The sequence below is a fragment of the Micromys minutus genome, assembly GCF_963924665.1.
Source record: "Micromys minutus genome assembly, chromosome: 2".
In the NCBI taxonomy this organism is placed as follows: domain Eukaryota; kingdom Metazoa; phylum Chordata; class Mammalia; order Rodentia; family Muridae; genus Micromys; species Micromys minutus.
The window spans coordinates 3,340,858-3,359,750 of NC_137971.1; the positions used below are offsets into that span (position 1 = coordinate 3,340,858).

Consider the following 18,893-nt stretch of genomic DNA (forward strand, 5'->3'; position numbering starts at 1 on the left):
AACAGATGTATACTCCTTCATCCAATCAGCTCTGTTCTCCAGAAACCCCGATTAACACAAAAGCAAGAGTCATCCAGGCAAGAGGAAGTTCCACCGCTTACAGATGGCAAAATGCTCCATGACTATCATATGATGTATTCGTTAAAATACGTGCTAAGTCCAAAAAGAAAAATATTTACATTGGGAATAACTAACTCAAAAGTTTAAAAAGAAGTGGGGTAGGGTATTTCTGAAATTTTTTGGTACAGAAAAGTACAATAATCAAAATTAAGACTGTAGTGGACAGGTTCCAGTAGAATTCAAGCACAAATGACAGGTAATTTCCCAACTATATCAGGATAACAGAGAAAGCGAGATCTGGGTTAGAGCCAGGTCACTACACCAATCAAATTCCAGCATGCTCTTTTAAAAGTTGGCATAGCTTCAGCGCATGCGCGGGGGCGAGCGCTGGGGGGGGGGGGCGCGAGCGTGCATGTGTAAGTTTCACTCTTCCCACAATTCTCCTTTGCATGTGAGCAGTCAGAAGCTAATTTTACAGCTAGGCTGGTCGCTCAGTGTGGCTGAGAGAGGACAAAAGAATCCCGACAAGTGATGGTCAATACAACGCCTTGGGGATTAGGCGTTCTCATCTTGCCGCAAAGGTAAAAAGTTCTTTCCCTGTAAGAAGTGTGTCTTTTCAGGTGAACACAGTGATTCAGGTGGTTATAGGGCAGTTACAATACGTCCAGGAGGCTCCTTCGGAAGCCGAATCTCTGTGGGGGCACTGTACCAGCCACCCATCTGGTATCTTCTCACCTCCCACTCATCCGTGTGCCCGCTACGTGAAAATCCATGCAGACCCTTCACATCGCTTCGCTTTGCCAGACGGCAGGAGTTTTACAGTGAGCTGGCATGGTTTGTTCACAGTGCCCTGGAAGAGGCTTGGGGAGAAAAGGACTTTGCTTCCCTAGTCCCACCGTTGGTGCAGCTGCCAACACTAAATGCCTACACCACACCTTGGCCCGCAGCATTCAGCCACTTACAGCTTCCCCCAGCTTCCAACCCGCCACGTTTGTTGCCTTGTTTGTTAGCTTGTTTGTTTTTAAACAAAGCCCTAGGGCAAGACACTCCCATGAACAGCTTTCCTCAGCGTCCTATAAAATATTTCAGAGCAAGTTCCTCAGTGAGTTCACCGTAGCCCCAAGATAACCTCTCTATTCATCAAGCCTCGGCCATGCCCCCCAAGCAAGATGTCAGCCTCGGATGGAGAGGACGGACCCTGCGCGGTTCTAGCTCAGCCGTAGCCAGCGGGGGCCTGCTCTCAGTTCTTTCCGGGTTCTCAGTCTCAGTTCTCTAACGATCCACATGAGTTTTTGTTAAAACTGTGATTCTCTTTCCTAAGTATATTAAAGCCCAGTACACTAGTACCAAGTTGCTGCAAGATAAATTGACAATGTCACACCTCTGTGCACCCAACAGAAAGGTAAAATGCTGACAATAGCATATAGTGGGCAAAGAGGTAGGAAAAGTTCTCATGTGAATAATTTAGCACAACTTTATAAAATAATTTGCTGCTATCTTGATAGTTGAAGGTACACATACTGTAGTGCAATGCTGACCTTGGCAGTGCTGAGCTCACAATCTCGCAGACTTTCTTACACTTCCATACCTTTGGTATGATTTCTAAGGCATCTGAATCTTTGTTGAAGGGCTCCTCAGACAGCTAAAACTCACTTTGCTCATGCAAATGGTGAGACTTGATTATGAATCTACCTCCTCCCAGGAACAGCCTTTATCCCCACAAATAGTTCCATCCTAAGAACATAAGTGTTCTGGCTTCCCTGGCTCTTTCCATTGATGATGCCCAAGTTCCCTCACCCCAGGCACTTCCATGAGGAACTGAACTCCAACAGTCCCTGTGCTAGCTGACTGCCGACCTCTGCCCATTCCTGTCAGTCTCCAGACTTTCCAAAGGTACATGTTACGTAGTTGTGCTGACTAATGCAGAACATTCTGTGATATCTGTAGAGGTACTTAAGAAATTTAGTCCCACGGGCAATTATAAAGACAGTGACATTGGACTTGGCAAGATGGCTCAGCAGGTGAAGGTAGTTGTGGCTAAGTCAACAGCCCAAGTTTGATCCCCAGGACCCACAGAGTGGAAGGAGAGAACTCCAAAGAGTTGTCCTCTGACCTCCACACAATTCACTCTCTTCTTCCTCCTACTCCATTACCATCAGCACCTCCTCCTTCCCCACCCTCTGTAAGGTCTTTGAAGACAGTAGAATTAGTTTGCTGCTGTGAAAAGCACAGTGATGTAGAGAAGGAGCCACTCTGGTGCAGTGTGTCAGTGACTTCCCTAATGTTTAACAAAATGAGTAGGTGTCTTGTCGTGACCTCTCATAGGTTTACTTTATGGCCCTCACAAGTCATATGCTAAAAATAATACAAAAAACAAACAAAACAAGCAAAACAAACAACAAAAAACCATGGAGCCATGAAAGTTAGGAGGGCTCTGTCTAATTACGTGGAATTTAGAACCTGGATTCCCACATATTTTCTGAACTTTCTGAGCCTGCAGCAATTGTATTTCAAAAGTCAGGATTAAAATAACAAAAACGAACAAATAAAACACTTCAAACTTAAAGGAACTGGTTACTTGTCCTTTGGCCATAACAGTAAATAACACCAGAAGTGAATTAATTCAGTTTAATCAATGAAAGTTGGCTCTAATAATCATGCTGATAAAAATCTGTGCAGCTCATGTATAATAATGTAGAATATAAGTTAAAAGGCCCTAAATGTCTTGGGATTAAGAAACAAAGTACTAAGTCACAAGGGCATCTAGAAAACATTTTAAATTGGCTCATTCTAAAAATCACAACCTACTAAAGCTTGTAAGATGAAAAAGTTAAACAAATGCTTTGCACAATGTATTGCTCTAAACATAAGTATTAGAAAACTGAAAAACAAAATTGTAACTAAACATTTAATTATATCTAAAAACTAAATTATAACTCGGGAAACTAGAACACATTCAAACAGAACTGTAAGGAGTGAGGTGGTAAAAGACAAACAGAAATTCTCAAACTTGTAAAATTACATCAAAAAGAGAAAACTATGTAAATAAAAAGTATTTTATATAGAATAGTAGTTGTTAAACTCCTAACAAACCCATCAAGAAAGAAAGAAAATGTTAGTTATCAAAAATGGAGTTATAATGGAGTTATTATAACTACTAATTCAATAGAAAAAAATGGGATTTTAAATTTCCTGTCAATGAATGTGATGGTTTAAATAAAATGGGGGTGAGGGGAGTCTAAAGAAACTCACAACTTCGCAAAACCAACAATGAAGAAATAGAAAATCTACGAAGTCCTATACCTGCTAAAGAACTTTATAGTTAAACAAACACACAAACAAGGTATCAAAATACCATGGGCACAGATGGCTTCATTGGTGGTGGTAATAATAATAATAATAATAATAATAATAATAATAATAATAATAATGTTTTGTAATTTCTTTCAGAGATTAGAGAAAAAAAGGAATCCATGCCAGCTTACTTAATCATATCAGAATACTCAAAAGAAAAGAAAAGAAAAAAGAAACAAAGAAAGAAAGTGAAGGGGTGATTCTGACGGTAAGATCCTGCTCCCCGTTTTTTTTTAACTCTTAGTAAAGAAGCAATGGGTCAACTGTTGGACAGAAGGTACAGCTGGGACTTCAGGGTCCCTGAAGGAAAAGATAGGTGCAAAGAAGAAGAGGAGGAGTTTCTCTATGCTTTGAAGAGAGGAGAACCAGGCAACTATGTGAGTTCTTGGAAGGACCTGTGGACTGTGGTTGCCGCTCCTATAGGCAGGTGATCAGAGAAGTTTAGCAAGGACTAGATTCAACTGATCAGCTACAGTTCGGGCAGGTGGGAGGAGTGGAGCTAAGAGTATTGATGAGGGAATCCTTTTCCAGGCAGGAGATAAGAGCACCCAGCAACTGTGCCAAGAAGGCAAGTTGAAAATGAACAACGTGTGTGTGTGTGTGTGTGTGTGTGTGTGTGTCTTTTATCCTCGGATTCAGGGAAGCTGGGTCGGGGCATGGTCACCTCCTGGAGCAAAGGTAGGTAGCACAAAACTACACACAACAAGGAAGGAAGGAAGGAAGGAAGGAAGGAAGGAAGGAAGGAAGGAAAGAAACAGTCAATAACAAAATGTCAGATTCAATTAATACCAAAACAAGAACAACAGAACAATATTCCTGACAGAGACACCTGCCAGAAGCTTCCTTGACAATTAGAAGATGACCCAGAGTTCCTTTAAGACAGGGACAGAAAAACCCCAGGCAGGTTTACAGCCGGGAACTTAGGAAGCTACATGCCTGTCTAAGCCAGACTACATGCTCCAAAAGGACCAGGATACAACTTCCGCTTATCCTTAGCTCAAAACAAGCAGAAACAAAACAAAGGTAGAGTCTTAATTTGGCTTCCCTTCGAGGACTCACAGGAAATCTGCAAAGATTATCAGTTCCTTATTCCTTGGCTCCAAGTAATCATGGAAATCATCATCAAAATAGTAGCTGACCACAAAGTAAAGAAATGGTGACACCAGAGATCACTCAGTAAAAAATAAAATCATTAGAAAGTAGTTTAGAAAACCCAATAAACAAACATAATCCACAGCAAAAACAAAGGCGAATGGAACTTTCAAAGGCATCTCATTAGAGACATCCTGTCTACAACAGAAAGGAATTACAGACCATGCAAAGAAATAAGAAACCGTGGCCCAATTATAGGAGATATCAATTTTAAAAAATACAAATACCACCAGATGCCCCCCATCAAAATAAGTGACTTTCTTTTTTGTTTTTGTTTCGAAACAGAGTCATACTCTGCCAGAACTTCATATTGAGACCATGCTGACCCAAAACTCAGAGATCTGCCTGCCTCAGGTCCTAATTCAATCTCTGTCAACATTTCTGACCTAGAGACTACTCTCTCCCAACGGCTTAGTCCTGTCCTGTATTCACCAATTCATTGCCTATAGCCTAAAATATTTCTCCTTCCCCCAAAAACGCATGCTGTAGGAACTACATAACACCTCTCTCCCCTCGTCCTTAGAGGAATATGAAGGAATCTCTCTGCTCTCCACTTAGGCTACACCGCAGAAATACCCAATGCTTCATCCTGCGCGGCTCAGTATCGGAGGTACTACGAGGATCTCTAAGGCCACAGCCCTGGACCTTACCTCTATCCCACATTGCCAGTTGAAGGCTCTAGCAAGAGCTTGACTTCCCTCTACTTACTACAGCGGAGGCTGACATGAGCCGTGAAGATGGAATGGAAATGACTTCTCACCACTAAGATGTAGGAGTAAGAATAAGCCGACTCCCCCCCACAGTGAGAGCCCACTCACCCACACTGAGAGCCCACTCACACCCCACAGTGAGAGCCCACTCACCCACACTGAGAGCCCACTCACACCCCACAGTGAGAGCCCACTCACCCACACTGAGAGCCCACTCACACCCCACAGTGAGAGCCCACTCACACCCCACACTGAGAGCCCACTCACCCACACTGAGAGCCCACTCACCCACAGAGCCCACTCACACCCCACAGTGAGAGCCCACTCACACCCCACAGTGAGAGCCCACTCACACCCCACAATAAGGCCCACTCATGCCCTACAATAAGAACAATTTTCTCTTTCAAATCTCTGATTTTCTCTTAATCCTTCCAACTGTCACCCCATAACACTGCTGTTACACTTTGAACTTTTGCACAATCCGGAACTATTATAAAACAAGAGTCTTAAAACTAACTCCCAAACCACAGGTGAGCACAAACACCTAGTTTTCAATTTATTCATTTACTTCTTATTCCTAATACCCTCATATTGCCACCCCATGCGGATCTCCAGAAATCTAAGTAACACATAATTAAACTATTTGACAAAATTTGGAAAATGCACTCTAAATTTCAAACTTTTAATTTTTTAAACCAGGTCCTTGCAATGTAACTCTGGCTAGCCTAGGACTTTCTGCATAGCCCAGGCTGGCCTTGCCCATCATGAAAACCTTTCTGCTATATCCTGTGGAATTGTGCAATGATTGTAAACCACTGCACACAACTACCATTAACTATAATCCGCCTGTTCTTGATCTAAGAAGCAGAGACACATTAACTTAGATTAGGCTCTAAACTACTGGTCAACTGTCTGCGTAAATGAGGAATTATGGAAACAGCTCTGCCCATTTATTTATACAGACACTACAAAGACAGAGTTGAGAGCGCAGAAACCATCTGAGCAGCAAAGCCGTAGGTACGGAATACACAACCTTCTGCAGAAATAGTTGGTTGGCAGGAGAGACACTTCCATAGGTAAAGGCTCTACAAGGGGGGGGTGCCTAACTTCAGAGCCAGCACCCATTTAAAAAAAATACAAAAAAAAAAAAACCCCACTGTGGCTGCACAGGACACTCTGTGGGCAAAGACGGGCCCACGAGCACACACTAGCATGTGGGTTCCGAGACTTGAACTTGAGTCCTCAAGTTTCCGGGCAAGCACTTTACCTCATGAAGTATCTATCCACCCCAAGATGTCTTTCTCAAAACAGGTTTTGTAGTTAAAATATTATTTACCAGTTTGTTGGGTATATTTTGGGTGTTTTATATTTATTAGCAAGTACTTTGTGTGTACATTTCTGGGTACAATATAATGTTTCAACATGTATATACTATGGATGGGAAGGTGGCTTGCTGGGGTTGTTGACAAGAGCTCAGAATCCCAGAACTAGGGAGGCAGAGACAGACCCTAGGACTCATTGGCCATTCACTGTAGCACACTTGTTGAGACCATGTCTCAAAATGAAAGAAAGGAAGGAGGAAGGGAGGGAGGAAGGAAGGAAGGAGGAAGAAGGGAGGAAGGGAGGGAAGGAGGAAAAAAGGAAGGAAAGAAAGAAAGAAAGAAAGAAAGAAAGAAAGAAGGAAGGAAGGAAGGAAGGAAGGAAGGAAGGAGGAAGGGAGGAAGGAAGACAGGAAGGAAGGAAAAGACAGCATGTAAGAAACAATACCACATACCCAGGGCTACCCTCTAGTTTTCAAAGAAATGTACATACATGCACACATATGTTTGCACATGCATGTGCACATACACACACACACACAAATAAAACACTAACATACATATTACCCCTCATACTTAGCTTTCTGTATGATAAGAACTTTCAGTTCACTTTAAGGATTTGAAATATACACAAATCACCTTGCTGTACAGGGGAACATCAGGACTTCCTCTCAGCCAACTGAAATCTCGTACAGGTCCTACCATTTGCCGAGAACCCCCTTCCTTACCCAGTCCATCTCTCTCCTAAGCAGCCCGCAGGATAAGTTCAAATGTTCTGCTCCACATGAGATCAGGGCTATTACTCTCTTCCAGGTCCTGGCTTATCCACTTGCAACAATGTATTTTATGCTGCGAATGACGTCATTTCCGGTCAGCCTCAGCCTGTCACCAGGCACCCAGTTCACTTTTTTCCACCCATCCATCTACGGATGAGCACTCATATTCTCCCAAGTTTGGGCTACTGTGCACGCTGCTGCAGCAACTGTGGGATTGAAGACACATTGGCAGTTGTGGAACTGCTAGATCACATGGTGATTCTATTTTCAGGTTTTTTTCTAAAATGGGTAAAGTGATTTACATCTCCGCTAAACAGTTTTCCGATTCCTCACATTTTAACCAACATGTGCTATCTTTCTTTCATCTTTTCAATAATAATAGCTTTTTCTCACAGGTACGAGGTAATTATAGCCTTAATTAGCATTTCCCAAGTGCTTAGAGATGTTGGACATAAATTTTATGTTTTGGGGGGTTTGGGGGGTTTTGTTTGTTTGTTTTTGGTCTTCTATGTCTTAAGAGAATTCAGGTCCTGCTTCTAAACAGATAGTTTCCTTTTTGTTTGAGTTTCTTAATTTGGACAGGAGTCCTTCGTGTGATGTATGATTTACATTTATATTTTAAAAACAAAAACAGCTATTTTTTTTCCAGTCTATCACTTATTACCTCTTGCCGAAACCTGCTCTGCACTGTGATGGGGTGGCACCTACTACACACACCACCCAGAACCCGGGTGCTTGTCGTGTAGGGCAGACGGAAGTTAGCTCGTCTCAGCGGCGTCTGCAGGACGACTCTGGCTGTGAGCATCTGGAAGGACAGAGCTTCACTTGCTGGCTCTGGTACCCACTGGTCAACTGTTTTCACTCAGACCCCAAGAAAGCTTTACCATCCCTGAGCTTCACCCACAGAAGAGGCCACTCCCATGGGACTGCGGGGTTCTTGGTGTGGCTCCCTGAAACAGACACTTTTTACCATCATGCGGTCTGACATGTCTGTTTGGAATCTGAGGTCAGTGCTTTTGGGGCCATGTGTATGAAGTCACTTCTGAGACAGGGATGTGTCTGTTATCTCTGGAGAATCAATAAAACTCCAGGCCTAGAGGGTTTCACTGGAGCGCTGGTTGTTATGTGGTTGTTGTTGTTGTTTGTTTGTTTGTTGTTTGGGGGGAATTGTTTGTCTGGCTTCCGTTTGGTTTGGCTTGCTTTTGTCAACTTGACACAAGCGAGAGGCATCTGGAAAGAAGAAACCACAGTTGAGAAAATACCTCCATCAGACTGGCCTGTAGGGAAGTCTGTGGGACATTTTCTTTTCTTAGTGTGTTTTTTCAATTTTTCATGATTTTATTTACATTCCAGTGGTCGCCCTCCCCTCAGTCCCCCCTCCCGCAGTTCCTCATCCCATTCTCCCCAGCAAAGGCCTCCCCCTCCCTGGGGCCTCAAGGATTGGGCATCTTCTCTCACTGGCTAGAGCAGACAGTCCTCTGATGTGCGGGGCCTCCACGCACATGTGCTCCTGGTTGGTGGCTCAGTCTCTGGGAGCTCCCTGGGGTCTACTTTAGCTGAGACTGTGGTGGCTCAGTCTCTGGGAGCTCCCTGGGGTCTACTTTAGCTGAGACTGCTGGTCTTATGGGGTGGCTCCCTCTTCAGTTCTTCAATCCTTCCCCTAATTAAACCATAGGGGTCCCCAATTTTAGTCCAGTGGTTGGGTGTATCTTTTTCTGTCTCAGTCAGTTGCTAGGAGGGCCTCTTAGGGGACAGCCATGCCTGGGTCCTGTCTGTAAGTACACCATAGCATCAGTAATAGTGTCAGGCTTTCGTGTCCCCCACCCCATGAGATGCATCTGTCTCTTCAACATTTTTGTGCCTGCAGTTCTTTTAGACAGGAACAATCGTGGGTCAGAGTTTTTGATAGTGGGTTAGTAAACCTCTGCTTGAGGCCATATCTATCTACTGAAGGTGGATTCTCCAAGTTCCCTCTCCCTAATGTTGGGCACTTTGGCTAAGGTCAGCCCTTTTGAGTCCTGAGAGACTCACCTCCCAGGTCTCTGGTATTTTCTAGAGATTCCCCCACCTCCTGCCCTCCCCCAGGCTGCTTATTTTCATTCATTCTCTTGGCCCTCTGGGGGCCCTCTTCACCTCCCCCCCACACACATACCTGATTCTGCCCCCCTTTTCCCCTCTCCTCCCCTTTCCCACCCAGGTCCCTCCCTCCCTCTACTATTCAGCCATTAAGAACAAGGACATCCTGAGTTTTGCAGGCAAATGGATGGAACTAGAAAATATCATCCTGAGTGGGGTAACTTAGAACCAAAAAGACCTGCACAGTATGTACTCACTAATATGTGGATATTAGCCAAAAGAAGAAGAGGAGGAGGGGGAGGAAGAGGAAGAAGAGGAGGAAGAAAAATTTAAAGTCCTTGATCTTGAGAAAAGTGCAAATCAAATGACCCTAGGATTCTACCTCACACCAATAAGAATGGCTAAGATCAAAAACTCAAGTGACAGCACTTCCTGGAGAGGATGTGGAGAAAGAGGAAAGCACCTTCATTGCTGGTGAAATTACAAACTGGCACAACCACTCTGGAAATCATTCTGGTAGTCTGTCAGAAATTTGGAAATAGTTCTGCCTGAAGGCCCCAGCTATACAACTCTTGGGCACACCCAAAAGATACCTCATCATAACACAAGGACACGTGCTCCACCATGTTCACAGCAGCCTTGTTTGTAGTAGCCAGAAGCTGGAAACCCAGATGTCCCACAACAGAAGTGGGGGACATTTTCTTGACATATTATTGATACAGGAGCATCCAGCCAGTGTGAGCAATGCCACACCCGGGCAGATGCCTGTGAGTTGTGAATGAGCAAGCCAGGGAAACATGGCCGGTAAACAGTTTCTCCCCGACTTCTACTATAGTCCCTGCCTCGAGCACCTGCGCAGCCTTCTCTCAAAGACCAAGTACAACTTAGAGCTCTAAGATGTAATGAACGCTTCCCTCCTGTGTTGCTTTTGGTTATGGCATTCATCATAGCATCATAAACCCTAAGACAAGTGGTAAATTCTACCAAACAATGCAAATTCCACAAAACATGCACACCCATGCATACACTCACATGTACACACTCACATATATGCACACTCACATGCATACACTCACATGTACACACTCACATATGCACACTCACATGTATACACTCACATGCACATACTCACATGCATATACTCACATGTACACACTCACATATGCACACTCACATGTATACACTCACAAGCTCACACTCACATGCACACATATGTATATGCTTACAGGCACACACTCATGTATATACACTCACATGTACACACCCACATGCACACACTCATATGCACACACTCACAGAGATACATTAAAAATAAGAAATTAAATTAGGGACTAGAGAGATGGTTCAGCAGTTAAGAGCACTGACTGCTTCTCCAGAGGTCCGTGAGTTCAATTCCCAACAACTACATGGTGGCTCACAACCATCTGTAATGGGATCTGATGCCCTCTTCTGGTATGCAAGTATATATAAGCATAAAATAAACTAATTAATTTAAAAAGGAAATTTAAAAAATTTTAGAAAATAGCGACAAATTAAAAATAAAGAAAATAAAAGACAGCCCCAGCCTAGAAGAAAATACTTCCAAATAACAAAGAACTATCCAATAAATGAAAGAAATCAAAATAAGAATCAAAGATAAGGGGGAAATTGGATGTGCACAGGATTTGTAAGTTTCCTCACTGAGGAAGTCAATCAGTTGGCGGGTACACACAAGACAGGATGTGGGAGCCCGTTTGTCCTGAGGAATGCAAAGTGAAGCCCAGTGAGGTCAAGGAGTCCGCCTGAGTTCCAATGACTCTGCACCTGTCACCTGACCTGTCACATGAACACACACACCAAATGAACCTTTTTTTAAAATGCTCATGACATACCGCTTATCCATTAGGATCGTTACAATGTAAACAGACAAGTGTTGGTGAGAACGTTAATTAACTAGCACATTTTCATAACTACTCAAGAAGGTAAGCGACTGCCTGCAAAATCGTTTCTGTATTTTAAAAAGTAAACAGGTCAGGAGTAAGTGCTGAACGAAAGCAGAGACAGTAAATACCGCAGGCAACCTTGGTTGCGTGTACACGTTTAAAATAAAACTGAAAATACTGCAAAAGAAAAAGTAAACAGGTAGCAGTGGGGACAGAGCCAGCCAGTCTCCCAGGACCAGGTCAAGTGCCAGCACTCACAGGGTGGCTCACACTGTCCCTAACTCTAGTTCCAAAGGATAGATACCCCACCCTCTTTGGCCTCTGGGGCACATACGTATGTGCAAGGGAAACATTCATGCATATAACATGTCTTTAACTTAAAAACAATTAATTGTGTAATTACCCTAAGATCCAGACATTGTACTATTTGCATTTCTCCTACAGAAGTGAAAGCCTAAGTCCACACAAAGACCTCTACAGGGAGTTCACTCACTTTATAAGGAATAGTCAAAAACTGGAAACGACGCAAGATCCCATCAGAGGGCAAAAGGAAGAGCAAAATGGGTGTGTCCACAAATGAGAAACTGTTCTGAAATTAAAGGAACAGAACCAGTCTCAAAATGACACATAGTGAAGGAATCCATTTAAAGAAAACGTGACACATGATTCCACTTACAGAAAAACTCTAGAAAACACCAGCAAATCTGTTCCAAGAGAACAAAGATCGGCAGTTTCTGAGAGACATGGGAAGGCAAGAGGAGGGGAAGAGAGGTTTTAGGAACTTGTGAGTAAGATTGCTCTTTTCATGGCATTATTGCTATGATCATTTATTTCATAGATACAGACATAAGACAAAACTTCCCAAATTCTAAACTTAAATAAACTATACATTCATTACAAATTATAGCTCAGGGGCTACAGAAACAGATCAAAGGTTACAAACACAGTCTGCTTTTACAGAGGAACTAAGTTCAATTCCCAGTACCCTGGATGTTAGCTCACAACTGCCTGTAACTTTGGTCCCCAGGGTTCTGGGGCCCTCTCTGGATTGCTTGCCTCACACATGTGTGTGTGTGCACACACACCACACACACACACACACACACACACACACAACACACATACCACATACACACATGCACACACATAAACATATGCACATACTCACACTCGTACACTACAAAGCACATATATGTGCACAAACAGATACACACACAAATAACCACACATACAAATATACACACATACACAAATGCATACATACATACATGTGCATTATGTTACATTTTTATTATTATATATACATATATTATAATATGTATATTATAATAATGCCACATATTAGAAAAAATTCGTTTTGAATTGCAACTCAGCATAGCATTTGCAGAGCATGAGTTGGACCACAGAAAAGTTGGGAAGATGAAGCTGTAGTTTCTCGTGTGTCAATTTAAAGGAAAAATAGTTGGTACTTTATTTAAAAGCACTAAGCAGGGAAAGCCGTGACACAGTACTTAAGAAGGCGTGACTGACTGGGGAGTCAGAAAAGCCGCCTTTAGAAAGTGGCAGCCGGGCTAAGATTAAGCAGCTCAGCAGTAAAAGCAGTAAGGACTGTGTCAAGTACCCTGAGGCCAGTGGATTCACAAGGAGCTGAGAGAGCAGGAGGAGGAGAAGTCTGATTGGCTGGAGAAGTCAAACAATGGAAACCAAAGGCGGACGGACACCTACCTGACAGTTCAGACTGAATGGTGCTTTAAATTAGTTTAAATCCCTGCAGCAGGATTACACATTCTAATAATGTAAATGACAATATAAATTATCTATCATAATTTTACATAGAAGAGGAAGACACATGGACAGAGGACATTCAATGTTCTGCATTACTCAAAGGGTCCCTGCCATTAACAATGCTTAAGAGTAGCTTATGCCTGGCACTGTGGCAGAGGCAGGAGGATCTCTGTGTGTTCAAACATAGTGAGTTCCACAACCACTGGTGTGTGGAGACCTTGTTTCAAAAACAAAAGTAGCTTAGAAAAAGTAATTACACTGTATCCCTGCCCCTTTTGAGGACAGAAAACATTCCACTTCTTCACAGTGCCTGCTCTACTACAGCAGTTATTAAACATGTGATCCCGTCAGAAATATGTGCATTTCTGAATCCAAGTTTGACTAACCTGGAGGTCTAAATATTATTAATGAAACAAAGTATCCTATAAATCAATGCTTATACCTATACAGTTACAAATAATTCACATATAGTAACACATTTTCCAACCTCAGATTTAAAGAGATTAGTCATGAGTACCAAAGCTACAGTAGCAAAAAAAAGTCTAAGTTTCAATACAAAATATCAATTTTTATAAATAAAACTTTCAGCTGCTCTACAAAACTAATGTAACCAGCTTCTAACAAAAATATCATTTGTCATCAATACTATTATTCATGGGTTACATGAGAATATTTTCCAGCCTAATGTTATTATGCAATGCTACTGACATATAACTTTAATTAGAGTCGACCATAGTCTTGATTCGATTTCAAACTGGCGAGGTGCTTTCTGAGTCTCACTCGGAAAACCTTTAGTCCGGCATTAGTGAAAACGGGGAGGGGGTGGGGGGTAATTCTGATTTGCTTTTGTCAGAAATATCTTAAATTTTTGAATGGCTTATTCTTTTCAAATGGAAACAAAGAAAAGGCTACAATGAATGCCAAGATGTCTAGAGTGTCCCTTCTGATACCATTTGCTCTTAAGTGTCTACCCTAGTATCAAGCTTCAAATGCAAAAAGGCATTTGAAGGATGTGTCATTCCCTAGCTGCAACATCTATAGTAGAAAAAGACTAAGGTAGGGTACCAAGTAACTTTGATGCCTGTTTACTAAGATTAACCAATCACTTTTCACGACTATGTGTAAGGCTGCTGTGGTTCAGCCTAATAAAGACTTGCACGATGATTGTTAAGTTCTGTTCTTTCTTTTTCCATGAAAACAGGTCTTCAAATAAACTGTTCATAGCTCACAATGTATTTTACCAAGAATAGTTCTGTACTTCTAAACAGCTGCAATCTTTAACATCAAATAGACTTTCTTTGTCCCTAAAAGTATGCCTGAGAAAACACAGATGTGTGCTGTGTATATTTACCCTAATAACTTGTATTTCGTAGAAAAGTTAAGTGGCACTTGAATATCAATAAGTTCAGGACTTAATGTCATTTAAGTACATCGGCTCTCCTTCTGTAAACAATGTATCTAGTTCAGGAACATCCTTCAGTGTTGTTTGGTCTACTTTTAACTTGATCAGGGTGATTTCTCTTACTAACTGGGACAGCATCTAAAAGGAGTCATAGAGTGCTGATCTAGCTGTTAACAAGCATCCGGACTACAAAACACAGGACTGGACTGAAGGTCTAAGACTGTGGCACTGCACCTCTTCAGATAAATGGAGCAAACTCGCCACCAAAAAAATTACATACGGTTCAAACAATCCTACTCTGCAGAAAACTGCCAAAAGTTGAGTGTAGCTTTTTCCTTGTCTATTGCCCCAGCACGCACACACACACACACACACACACACACACACACACACACACACACACACACTATTCTCTTAAAAGGTAAAGGGGCTGGCTGACGCTCTCAGCCAGAAGGAAGAATGTTCCTCATGAGGCATAATTGAATCAGATCTCTCTTTCTCATTGTAAAACATGTTTTAAACTTTTAATTGATACCTCTCTTAAATTACTTTAAATGCATCTGTAAAACTTACATATTCATTTCTGAAACTTTGAACTCTGGAAATACTGCTCCAAACCAATTTTCCTGAAATTTCACCTAAGAGTTACCTCCAAAACAAAGACTCAAGAATAAAATCTACTTAAGTTTTCAAAGTGTCATTTTAAAACGAACATTTTTTTACACTGAGTAAGAGGTATTGTTCTAGCCAGTAACCGTAAAAATGTGGGAGAAAAAAAGTAAAGAAAAATGTGCTGCTATTAAAACTCCAAGGAAACGACTCTGAAATATATTAATAATGTCAGCCTTATTCCTTTACCTTTGCCTCAAAGCCAGAGATATCATTTCACAACCGCAATCAGCCATAAACCTCGTGTTAATATCCAGGACAAGCTTTCTTAATGACTGCTTTCCTGCAGTTTCTCAGAAAAAACCCACTTCTCTGCCTTCCCAACGGCCACCCCACTTCTTTATATAGGGGCAGAAATTTAAGAAGCGCCAGCCAATTGGGAGCAGTGTCTCTACCCCAGAGATGCAAGCTCCTTAGCACCTTCGGTTTCAGAAAAACCAAATTGCTGTCCCCATAGAGCGGCCAAAAGTCACGCAAAGCCACGACCTGTCCTGACACATTCCAACAGCTCTGGATGCATGTTCTGGAAGGAAGCTGGCCGGTTTGGAATCACGACTCAGCATTTTCTGCGTAACCTTGATCGAGTTAAGTTAAATTAGCTGCCCGGATTTCTCTCTGTGGATTCTGAACAGGAGGCATAAAATTCCAGTAAGTTACAGACTGGAGAGGAATGAATGGGAAGACCGACTTAGGAACTTAGAACAAGGTACAGACCGTGGTTTCCCCGTCTTAAACCCTATTTAGCACACTCGACGATTGCTAACCGAGGCGTGCTCCATGACGACAGAGGGAAGGAGCTGGGCCACAACTTTAAATCCTGACACCTCTGACTTCTCACAACGTCCATGGATTTTTTTTTTTTTTTCAGGAGTTATTTCCACCGTTTCTGGTGGAAACAGATACTGTCCTAATTGGTGGAGTTTGGCACCAATTGGAGTGAGAACATTCTTTCTGCGCAGAGGATGACAAGCCGCTGAGGGCGTGCGAAAAGCACCGAGTCAGCCCGGGCTGGGCGCCGACTAGAGCTCCCGGGGGCAGCCCGAGGCTGGAGGGGTGCAGCGCGGGGGCCCCCATCCCGGGCGCTCTGAGCTCGGGGACCCGGGGACCCCATGGCCAGAGCGGGGCGGGGAGCGACGCTGGCGGGGCAGGGCTCAGGTCCGGGGTCCCGCGGTGGCACTTACTTGAACCTGCCTTGGCAGTGCTGGCACTGGTCCCCCACCCAGCCCGGGTCGCACAGGCAGGTGGAGTTGACACAGCGACCCGAGAAGCAGGAGCCGGTCCTCTCGCAGGGCTTGGACTGGGACACCTGAGCATAGAGCGCCAGGTAGAGGAAGCCGTAGCACAGCAGCCAGCTGTTCCCGTCCAGCAGCAGCCAGGAGGAGGCGCCCCCGCCGCCCGCCGGCCGAGCCCTCCACAGCACCGGGGTGGCCGGCTGCGGGGCACCCGAGCGGGCCCGGACCCCCGGCTCCATCTTCCCCGGCGGCCCGGCCCGGCGGGGCTGCGCTCGCGGGCGCACACGGGGACGCGGCTGAGCGGGGATCCCGGCCGCAGGGGACCTCGCTGCCGCCGTTCCTCGGCTGCTCAGCGGCGCCGACCCCCGTCCCGCTGTCCGGTCCCGAGCGACGGATGCCAGGCGCGGCGGCCTCCGATCGCCTGCCTCCAGTCACGCTCGGGCATCGCCGCCCGCTCCCCTGACCTTGTCCTCGGCGAGGCGAGCCCTGCAGCCGCCGCAGCTCCGGGAACGGAGCGGAGAGCCGCCGGCGCCCCGCGCTCCGGAGGGGACCCGAGGGGGAGGGGACCGGGCGGGGAGGGGGAGGGGACCCACGCGGCCCCGCCTCGTCCGCGGCCCGCGCCGAATGCCGAGGCTCGCCTGGGAGGGCGGGGCCGCGCGGGAGCCCCCGAGATGGGCGCGTCCAACACGAGCACGCGGGGAGGGGGGCGGCCGTCCGTGCCCCGCCGCAGTCCCGCCAGCCCGAGGCCCCGCAGCAGCCCGCTTCCCTCCGCCCTCCGGACACAGCCGCCGGGACCGGGGCCGCAGCCCACGCTCCGGACGGACGTCCCCGCAGCCTGGCGCGCCCGCGCGTTCCTGGCCGGTTCCCCCTCGGTCCAGGCGCGGTGGTCTCGCCCGGCCCCTGACGGGGACCCGGGACTCCCCCGCGCGCCCACCGGGCCGGAGGGCACCGCTGGGAGAGCGTTCTCAGGTGTGGTCCTCGCTGCGGAGCCCACGGAGGACAAACCCACTCCGGCCACGGGGCCTCGGCGGGAAGGCAGCCTTGCGGGCCGCGGCTGCCAAAGTGAGGCGCCCGCCCCGGCGCTCCCCCGGCCTCCTGCACATTTCTTTTTTTTTCCCTTAAAAACTCCCAACTACACACAAAGAGCTGAGCATGTGCAGCCAGCAGAGTCTTAAAGGCACCGCGGTCTGACCACGTTGTGGGGTGCAGGGGCAGGGTGGGGTGAGGGGCTGCGTGGGGCGGGACGCTGCTCCCGTGGGGCGACCTCTGCAGCGAGCCGCTCTATCGTGGAATCGGGGCTCCCCACACCCAACAAAGAACTGCCCTGAGCGCCACCCTTTCCCACGCTGACTCGGAACCCCCCACCAAATCTTATTTTCTCTTGTCTGCATTTTCTCCTTCGTCTGGGACACTATTCTGTCTTGAAAAATATTGCGACACCGGAGCTTTTTTTTTTTTTTTTTTTTAACTTCGGAAAAGCAGAGGTGCTTTCCAGAAAGGGCCCATTCCAGTTTTCGGCGGCATTCTCTTTCTTCCTTGAGATGACTTTCCAAGGTTTAATGGCATAAGCTGAGCTCTGTCTTGTACTTTTGCGCGTTCTTTATACGGGCCTTTTCGCCGAACCCTTGAGAGGAAGCGGCGCACAAATTGCAGGCAAGCACCCTCGAGTGTCATTGGAGCTCCACCAAAGAGCAGGCAGTATGAGCAAGAATGTGAAACTCACCAGATATTTCTGACAGCTGGAGCAGAAAAGTTCTGGTTGTAACCACAGTCATAATATTATTGTTAAGATTCAATTCGAATTTATTGATGTACCTACGTCATCTCTTTTAATCTCCATCATCCCACTTCACGGAGAAAATCCTCTATTAAACCCATTTCGCAGATGAGGCAAGAGTATGAGAAAGGCCGAGGTGCGCGTTGGTGGCAGAAACGGATCAAGTCCTCTAACTTGTGTGCGTTTCCAGGGTTTACCGGCCCACTTCGGTTTGCAGCTGCTTCGTTCTCCTTTGGTGAATAAAAAACGTAAGCGCTGGCTTGGTTTGCAAATACCTCAGCGGTGACTTAAGAGGAAAACAAAGGTCCAGGGGCGGAGGGGGGCGGGGGGAGTCTCCCTCGCTAGAGAAGAATGGCAAAAGACTCTCACTAGTACAGAAAAAAGAAAAAATTCATTTCCAGGGCACAAGAGTGCGAGCCATGTCCCCAGCAAGCCTGAAGTTGGGCTTGGCCCTTAAGTTCACACCCTTTTCACATTCCGGAGTTCTTCAAGAAGGGGGCGGAGCTAAGAGAATATTGTTATAGGCCACTCCTTTTAATTCCAGTGACAAATAAAAACGGAAAGAAAGGAAGAAAAAAGAAAGAAAGAAAGAAAGAAAGAGAGAGAGAGAGAAAGAAAGAGAGAAAGGGAGAGAGAGAAAGAATCCAAGCTCTTTAGGA

At 45.3% G+C, this 18,893-nt stretch overlaps 1 protein-coding gene across 1 annotated transcript in view; it reads right to left on the reverse strand.

The window, feature by feature from the left end:
• The window catches only part of ATRNL1 (attractin like 1), a 494,725-nt gene extending 478,026 nt beyond the window's left edge, over positions 1-16,699 (reverse strand). Inside the window, exon 1 of the mRNA XM_080912593.1 lies at positions 16,407-16,699. Within this exon, the coding sequence (XP_080768719.1) occupies positions 16,407-16,696 (290 nt within the window). The 5' untranslated portion in view covers positions 16,697-16,699. The remainder of the gene's footprint in view (positions 1-16,406) is intronic.
• Between the last annotated feature and the right edge of the window lie 2,194 nt (positions 16,700-18,893).